This window comes from Nothoprocta perdicaria, unplaced genomic scaffold, assembly GCF_003342845.1.
Source record: "Nothoprocta perdicaria isolate Ctin4 unplaced genomic scaffold, notPer1 scaffold_85, whole genome shotgun sequence".
In the NCBI taxonomy this organism is placed as follows: Eukaryota; Metazoa; Chordata; class Aves; order Tinamiformes; family Tinamidae; genus Nothoprocta; species Nothoprocta perdicaria.
The window spans coordinates 1,879,825-1,889,173 of NW_020456143.1; the positions used below are offsets into that span (position 1 = coordinate 1,879,825).

The 9,349-nt window shown below is 38.7% G+C and overlaps 1 protein-coding gene across 2 annotated transcripts in view; it reads right to left on the reverse strand.

Moving 5' to 3' along the window:
- Nucleotides 1-6,080, reverse strand: part of SEMA3E (semaphorin 3E) — a 127,771-nt gene extending 121,691 nt beyond the window's left edge. The window contains exons 1-2 of one of the 2 annotated variants that reach the window (XM_026052210.1): nt 6,060-6,080; nt 5,347-5,796 (exon numbers count right to left, since the gene is read on the reverse strand). In XM_026052210.1, the coding sequence (XP_025907995.1) occupies nt 5,347-5,461 (115 nt within the window). In that variant the 5' untranslated portion in view covers nt 5,462-5,796; nt 6,060-6,080. Of the gene's footprint in view, nt 1-5,346; nt 5,836-6,059 lie in introns of those variants that run through there. The other variant, XM_026052209.1, reaches the window with a different exon arrangement.
- Nucleotides 6,081-9,349: the final 3,269 nt, after the last annotated feature.

The following is a 9,349-nucleotide window of genomic DNA, read 5'->3' on the forward strand; positions in this document are numbered from 1 at the left end:
TGCAAAGCTCTGATCTCTACCCTGTGAGCGGCCCTGAGACATTTATGTCTCTGTGGTTAAAGCGTTTCAGTACTGACATGGGCTTCCCCCTGGCCTCCGGAATTTGGGTGACTAGAAGAGCCTGTTTGTGATGTTCATTGCCCAAACACTCCTAACTCAAGTCATGAGCCCTTATTCTCAGCTACATTCTACAAATCTGGAGCCACAGTACATTTATTTATTTCCCAAACCCACACTTTATACTRCTCTTTAATTCACTATAAGGAAAATACAACCTTCAGTCCATCATATGTATACACACAAATTTAATTTGCATATATATAAATATATATTTGAAAGAGGGAATTTATTTTGAAAACTACTCAAATAGTGTTTCTCCATAGCTGCTTACTTCCTATAGCTAYGTATATACATACACACACACATATACGTACATACATATTTTATTTCTGTCTATCTCCCTCCCTACCTATCAGCTTTCTATAACCACCCCTTCAGACTGTATGTAACCATAGTCACAAACCAAAATCTTACTTTAGTATAAATCCAAGATGTTTCATATCAAGTATGAATTAACTTCTTTTTCAAACTTGAACTTGCCTTGATACTATAATAAATCTTTCAAAATCACTCAAAAGCAAAATTCCATAACAGTGAAAGCTGTTAAGAAAACATTTTTGTGCACAAAACTGAATCAATCATGATTCAATTATGGGTTATGTGACTAGTCATCATTAATTAGCCATGACTAATGTGTCCAGGTGACTACTAATCAGAAATACTATATTTTGTCTACTTCAGAATTCACGAATGCTTGTCTGAAAATTCCCTAGATTTTTTTTATTCACTTTGATTTAGTCATCAGTCCCCAGATAAATTTTGCTGCCACCTAGCTAGAAAATAGACACAGTAAGATAAGAAGGTATCCAGTTCTATGGCATGAATAACGAATAGCAAAACATCACAACAGTAATTGCAAACCCATCCCTTGAATTCAAAAATTACTTTTGCAAGTAAGGCAGAAGAATAATAAATTAGGATTATCAAGAAAGTTAAATCAGGKATGCTGGAACACTTCTTCCTGCAAGTGGTAAGGAAAATTTGCCTTTTTTTTTTCTTTCCACTGCTGTACCAGACCCCTGAAGCTCTCAAAGATGATCAGCCAGCCCTAACAAACTGAAATTCCAATGCATTGAAAATATTATATTACAGGTTGTATATATTAAAAGCTTTATATGAACATGGAGAGTATCACTTTTCCTCTGCAAGATTACAGCCTTTCCTTCCACAGTTATCTGCTGCTATTTGTTTGGAGAATAAATTTTCTAAACCGGGTTTATTTCTTTCTCATCTCAGTCTGCTCCTTCTGCCTGCTGCAACTTCATTCTGACACAGTAGCAAGTGGATCTGACAGCAGGGATAGGATGATAGTTGGATTAGAGTTCTAGGCTGCAACTGTTTAACCATGTATTTTCCAGGAAAGAAGAAAGACCAGAGCATAGTTACACAACCTGGGATTAAGGATTGCCACAAATCTTCAAGTTTTTCAGAGTAATATAGATGGACAAACTAGAAAAGAGATGCCTTTGTATTTGCAAGACTCTGTACGTAACCAACTACACCAGACCCCACTACTACAAGAAAACTGTTCAAATCACCATACCAGCTCAACCTATCAATGTCTATACCATGTTACCCTTACTTTTTACCATACCTAYCAATGAGAAAAACAGTAGAAATACATTGAAAAATATGCACAAATTCTGATTCATATAATTACATCCTTTCTAGGATCTCCAGGCCTACATTTTTCTAATGCAGTTCTACTGGTTTTATGTAAATATATCCTTGGTATCCTACAGAAACCTAATCCTTCCAACCTGTAATATAAATACTTTATTTTTAACATGTGGTATGTGTTGATTTCACCTTAATTATATATTTCCCATTGCRAGAACTTGAACCATGGGATACTGGGAAAGAATTTAGCCAGCAGCCTATAAAGAATATGGGCTGAAGCTTGGCTTCCATTAACACCTCATTAGGCAGAGCCTGTATTGTACCTAAAGTGGGCTAATGAGTTTTAAATGTAGTTGTCAACCTACAACTTAATAGCGTAGAAACTCTTTTTTCTCTCTAATACCAAGCGAGTGATAATATATTTTTAACTCTAAAAATCAGCATGAAGTTGTTGGGGTTTATTATTACCACAGGCAAGATCTCCATTGGTCCTCATCAAACACTGACCTTCAGCAGGGCTCTATAACAGATAACACAAACGGTATTAACTGTGGTGCGAAATTTGCTGATAAACCAAAGCTGATGGCTTGAGGAAAGCATCTTTAAATCCTGGGTTTAACATAGTTCAGCTTGCTAAGAACAGAGATAGAACCATCAAATGACTGTTGGGCAACTGTAAGATTAATTCTAATCCCATTTAAAGGAATGGAAAAATGCTCATGCTTGTGCTTAATGTGAATAAGATTAGGCCTCGTGTATATTTAACTGGCAGCCGACACTTCTTGCAGGCAGTTCTCTACATTATGAAAAATCTCTGTTATGGTTTACATTAACCTGACAGGTTTAACAGTAGTTCAAGAATGCAGGACTTTAACTCCCCCTAAAGCTGCGTAAACGGCCCTGGAGTCAAGCTGAGGTTGCACCGTATATTCCGTAATTAGCAAGGGGGTTGCGGTATTCCTATCCATCAGGCGACCCCTCCAAGCAGGGTTAGGACCCGATGTTGTTGCAATGGCCTTTGAGGCATGTGTGTGCTGCAGGTGAAGCTGGGTTTGCTGTGTGGGCAAAAAATGTGCTTGGGCCCCGGTGGTTCACTGCACTTTTGCCGAGGATCATTTTTAAAGACAAAAAAAAGAAGGAAAAAAAAAAAAAAAAGAGAGAAAGAGAATTTGTCAATTTACAAAAATTGAAGTGCCTTCACTTCTAGCCTGCAGAACCTCTCTCTTGGCTCTTAAAGCAGAATGATTTTAAAATGGGCCGGTTACAAACAGCTCTTCCATTACAAAATATGTCCTAAACATCATCACACTTATCTCAGACCCCTCTAGCTTATCAGATAGCTGGTGGTGGCTGCTCTTGCATGGATCTCAGTCTCAATTAGCTGCCAAACCTACATTTAGAGCAGGGAGCAGGCGTGCTCGCTTTCATGTGCCAGGGGCTGGGAAGGGAAATTAAGAATTTTCCAGGCTCAAAATGCCTAGTCATGGGCTTCTTCACCCATGCCAAGTTGGCGAGAGGTTGGTGCAAAGYGGGTGCTGCTGATGCAGTTGCCCCATCACTTGGTGCCTCTTTGGTACCACAGCAGCGCCTCTCCACAGCAAACGCGATTAAGAAGAGAGGCCCTCCTGTGGTTCATGTTTGATTAGGGAATGTGGCAGTGACTTTTCCTCATTGTCTCCATGCCGGAATGCTGCATTCCTTGGGAGCAGAATGACAAGAGCTGCTCTGGGATGCAGGCAGGTATGCGCCTCCAGCGCTCTGTGCTGAGAAACCTGGTCCTGTTTTGTATGTGTGGAAAAAAGGAAAATAAATGCCTTGGCTTATCGTGCTTGGCCAAGTGTAAGATGGTGATACATGTATTTGTGCTGGAGAACTCATTTGGGCTGGATCTTCCTGAGTCACTGGATCTGAGAGAGCCAACATTAGGCAGAGGAGGCTCGGCCCTTGGTGAGAAACACGTGCTTTAAATTCTCCCTGCACATATCATAGAGTTATGATGTGCTATAACCAAACTGCTGGCTTTCTGCTGAGGATGAAAGCAGCGTGCACAGAAACGTGCACTGATTCCACCCGCTGGAAAAACAATTACTGCAACAAGTGAGCACAGAAGCTGCTAATAGTCACAGCACCATGGTGGGGCACTTGCGAAAACTGGCAGCTCAGCCAGTGTCCTGACCCAAAATAACAGGTCTATTTAAATCATTTCCTGTCCTTTTCTGCTCCCCACTACCCCATCACAAGCAAAAGAAATGGCAATCTTCATAATTACACCTAGAAATAAATCTACATTGAAATATACACTTTCAGCAAGAGAAGTGACTATATTGTATAATCAGCATTTCTCACTCATTCCTACTCTCCTCTGAAACCACAGGTTGAAAGGAAGTGCTTTGTCTATTAAAAGGGGTAGTTTAATTTATTTCATTGATAGCAGCAATTAGCTTTTTACTTGCAAGACAGCATTTATAACAAATCTCTTTCCTTAAAACATATGTCACTGCCCCATAAAAGCAAAACCCATTTCTAATGGATTTCTAGAAAGACATTCAGAAAAATTATCTTATTCTTCTTATTTCTCATTGAAGCATCTTAGTTATCACTTTAACTATGACAGACATTTTCATGGGTAAATTAGCATTCTCTCATTCCCACCTATGTCAGCAAAGAGACATTTTATTTTTAGCTCTRCATAAGAAGTAAAATTAAAACATTACTGAATGATCAGTCGTCATTTTACCTTGCACACATGATTTTTTATAATTCCACTGCAACAATTGCCTGTCGGTTATTTCTAAGTACATCTTCTGCAAATGCAAGTATTGCGGTAGAGCACTGTAATGTCCTGGCTGAGCACCAGTATTTATATATGAAAGATTAAAACAGAAACATAGGAAAGAGTTTAAATCATAGACAATCCAGACAGAACAAGGGGATACTTTGAAGGAACTAAGAAATTTGCAGGCTTCAGGGAAACTGAAACTGAAAAAAGAAAGAAGTTATAAGTACTGTACACACACATGTTATAGCAAATAGTATTTTTTTTTCCTTTGGGTAGCTCAGTTAAACTGCAAGCCGACTTACACTGGCAGTTAGTCWTTTTAATTATAGTGTGATGACACTTGCTTGTTTAGAAAATGAATCATATGGTTGCACAGGAATTCAGTCTTTTTGCCTTTGCTGTATTTGAAGATAAATAGAAATCTAAAAGTGAAACAGACATTTAATTTCTTAAGGGTTACTTGATACATATGAGTATATTTTTTCTGCAATAATTTCAGGTTATCTTTTCCATTTCTTTCTTGTTAGAGACATCCTTCTTATAAGACAGAGAATAAAGACAGAATGACAAGCAAATCTAAAACACTTTCAGGCAGAGGAGTATTTAAGTAGCCAAAAATCAATCTATATAAGTGCCTCAAATCCTCCTGAATTCAATAAACTTAATTATGAGTGCAATTTAATACAAGGAAATAATCCATAAAATTTCTGAATAGGAATATTTTCCTCTGTCAGAGGACAGTAATTTAATCCTGATGCAATACTTCCAGAGAAGCCAATGGACTTGCTTTAGCAAAAAGTCTTTAAAAACCTGACACGCTGACCTACCTTTATGTGACAGCCGCAGCCTTGGCTGCCTCGTATCTGTTGCGTGACATCCAGCCGGGAAGTCTAGTAAGAAGCCACACAGTGCCAGGATGAAAAGGTCCTGGGCAGATGCCATCCTGGCCAAGATCAAATTCTTGTGCTCTTAACTGCTCCTGTTTGTTTGTTTTTTAAGGATCCAAGTTGCACTTCTGCTTTCCCAGAGTAGATGGATTGCTCCCTTTGGTCAGTTTGTGGGGTATCTCTATGGGAAATGCAGAGCTGCTCGGAGATGCCCAGGCTCAGCTGGTCATTGTCAAGCTGCGCAAATGTCATGTAAAAATATTCCCTCCCTAGGACAACTGTTTATAAAGTGCGAGGACATTCCCAGGCATTACTCTGCAGTGTTGTGTCTTGAGCTCTCTTAGTGACTCTGCCAGTGGATTCAGGAAGAAGCCGTATTTTCAGTCCCTCCTGCAAGGCAATTCATTCAGAGAAGGAGGGAAGAGAGGAAAAAAAAAAAAAAGAGAGAGAGAGAGAGAGGAGAGAGGAGAAAAAAAAAAGAAAGCACCCTCCTCCTTGGTGCTCTTCAGAAGTCAGCCCCTTGCTCCGACTTGCCAAGCAGCTAGTTTTAATTCACCTTTCACCTTTGCTAATTAAAAACAAGAAGTGCCATTCCCTCCTGGCGCGGCGGGATCCACCCAGCGGGAAGGCGGCTGTCAGGCTGCTCTATTTACCCAGGAAAGTTCAGGGCGGGTTGAGGCACCGTGCAGCGCTCGCCTCTGCTCGGAGGCGCCCGAATCCACGTGCCGGGCGCCGGATCCTGCACCGCTGCATGGCGAGACGCGTGGGGCTGCATCCCTGCCATCCCTCCGCAGGCAGAAGTCATTGCAGCTTGTGCTCCCAGGGCAGGTTTTAGGGCAGGATTAACCCCTGAATTAACTAATTAACTATTTAAGTGCCTCGTCACTTAGAGCCATTAAGCAGCATGCCGTTAAGTGGATCGGGATAAAAGAAGTGAAGTGAAAGAAGACAACAGTTGTATACCGTATTTTACATTAAAATAAGGGATTGGGGGTTGCTTTTTTTTTTTTTTTTTTTTTTTTTTTTTAATAAGGATACGGTTTTGAACAGTGGCTTCTTCCTATTGCATAGAAAATGTCTGTGAGCTTGGAATTTTAGCTTAGCTACACATACAAGTAACAATACTTATGCGGATAGGTGCATGTAGGATCAGACATGACAAAAATAATTATAATCAAAAAAAAAGAGCAACATGATGATAAACAGCATTGGATTTACAAGTATCAAACTGTTATTTCTGAAGTTGGAGCTAAAAAATGAAAACTTTCTATTTTGCATATCATTTGCAGTTGAAAATTTTACCTGTGGTAAAAATTAAGTTTCTGTGCATAAAGACTGCATTGAGCTTTCTATGTAATACATTTATGAAGGACTAGCCTACTTTTTCAACACCGTAGATGTTTTATGCTCATAATCACTTAGAATGTCTCAAGGCTTATTTGAAATTTGAAACATTTTATCTTTCTTTTTAATCGGATGGGGACACTAACCTCGTCAAACCATGTAATTTCTGTTATTCTATACATAAAAAAAGAATCACAAAGAAAGAAAAATGAATATAACATATTAAATACATATTAAAACAATGTATGCATTTCAAAATAATACATTATGATAAATTTGAGAGCCTAAAAAAGATAATGATATCCGGCCAGGAAGGTCTAAGAAAAAAGATCTGTATGCCTGCAAACATTAAAAAAAATGCAGTAATATAGTGAAATTCTAATAATTGTAGTAGAAGGGCATATGATACTAGAAAAAAAACTTGTTCAACAAGACTGAAATAGATGAATCATTAAGTTGAAAAAAAAATGCAGTCATGGTGAAAAGATAGAARTAAATCATGAGATGCCCAAGGACTCCTGCAGGCTGTATAGTTAGAGGCGGGAAGAAGGTCATGCCTACTACTCATTAGCTTTTCAACAACAGGTCACATGCACATACCTGAGTTTGCTTTAAATCAGTAGGAAATGGTGCTAGGGGCAGCTAAACTGCAGGAGCAAGAGCTGGGTAAGAGCTATGTCATCCGCTCTTTGCTCTATTTTTGACCCACATACTGCAGATTGAACTGAATTTCAGAAGTCCATATCAGCAGTTCAATGCTGGTACATCTGCGCTGATGCTGGCTGCAAAGCAAGGCCTCAATGACACCTGAGACATCATCCACAGAGAAAACATTACAGGTGCTCCCTGAGAGTACACACTTCAGCACAGATCCATTTATCATCTACACAACAACATAATCATTATTTTTTACCTTTTCAGCAGTCATACAAATGTGCTGAAATTGACCATTAAAAGCTACTGTAAATGGGCTTGAACCGACGGAGGTCAAAGAAGACTCTTTGGAAAAATTTGGTTTTCTTTACATATGGTGCTCGGAGGCTTCTTATTATATTATTTGTATTTTATTTCCAGATAAAGAATGAATTAATAGAATTCTAGATGTCTCATGCTCTCTTGAATGTAAGTCTGCAAAATTTAAACTTTCTAAGCCTGAGATAATCCAAAAGACATTTTTACACTAAAGAGATGAAGAACATGCTACAGAAAGGTTAAAACTCCTTACAACTTATGTCTTCAAAAAGACATTAAAAAAAAAAAATGCAAGCACACAACACGAAACCGAAGCTATATTCAAAGAACTAAACTAAATCCTGAATATTTTATTGCTCCCAAGATATAAAATGGTATATTTATGAATTTTCTCAGGCTGCATCAGATATGATAGATACCAAACAGACCTGAGTAGTCAGACTTCAGGCATCTTGAGGTGGTACCAAAAAGCGGACGCAACAAATTTAAAATGATTTTACCAAMCTTTAGCTTAAAGTCACAGGCTTATTTTTCTTTTTTTTTTCTTTTCTTTTTTTTTCGTTATGGAAGGGGAATTGGGGGAAGGGACAGGGGAGCTTCTCGAAACTACAATCCTGATTTTGTATTTAGATAAAATATAGGGTGCAGCACATCTATTCAGTGGAGATGCAGTTGAACAAGGGCAAATCCCCACTAACGTGAGCTTGCATGTGCTCACACGCGCTGCAAACTGCACACAGCCCCAGCCATTACGTAACATCCTGGCTTATTAGAGTTATAATGTGAGCCATTGTTTGAGCTCCAAAAGAATCAAGAATACTTCAATGGGATGATTTTCATATCGGGGCCCTGAGGACAAATCTCTTCTTGTCTGAAAGCTGTTCTCCAACAGGGTGGTACTCCAGGTTCCTTCCTCATCCTGTGCAGAGGGCCAGCACTGGACCACATTTCTAGGATTACTGAGTAAGGACTTCAAACCCTATAGCAAGCTGGAGCCTTGCATATCAACCTTGGGTGCAAAACCTACGAGTGGAAAGATGCACAAAATTTTAAGTCAAGAGAAATGTGTGGCCTCAGGCAAGGCAGCTGAGCTCTTTGTCTACTTTCAATTAAGTAGACATATTATCTTGCTGCAAGGGGTGTTTGGAGAGGCTTGTTCCTAAAGGAGTTTAAACAGTAGGTAGGAGGATGGCAACAAAGACATTCATATACCAGGAAATAGTCTTAGGACAGCACATGCACATACATCCTAGGGCTGCAGAGCCTGTGTGTCACACAGTGCTGAAAAGTATGTTATAAACAAGGTGAGTTTAACACCTATTTTCTGTTAATAAGGCAAAGGGAATAGATCATTTCCTTCAAACTTGAATTTTATTCAGCAATAAAATCTCCATTCAATTGAATGTTGACAGATAAATAAGARTTCATGCTGTAAATTTAAAAGTTGGGAGTATTTGAAAATTTGAACACAGACAGTATATTTGATTGGCTAGGTATAATTCTTATAATTGCATTTTTCTGAAGAAGAAAACTGCACATTTTATTAAGTAATTCACATAGAAAATGGAAAAATAAAGTTGATGTGTACATTTTAACTCTGTATGTATAGTTAAGATGTGCAATAAAT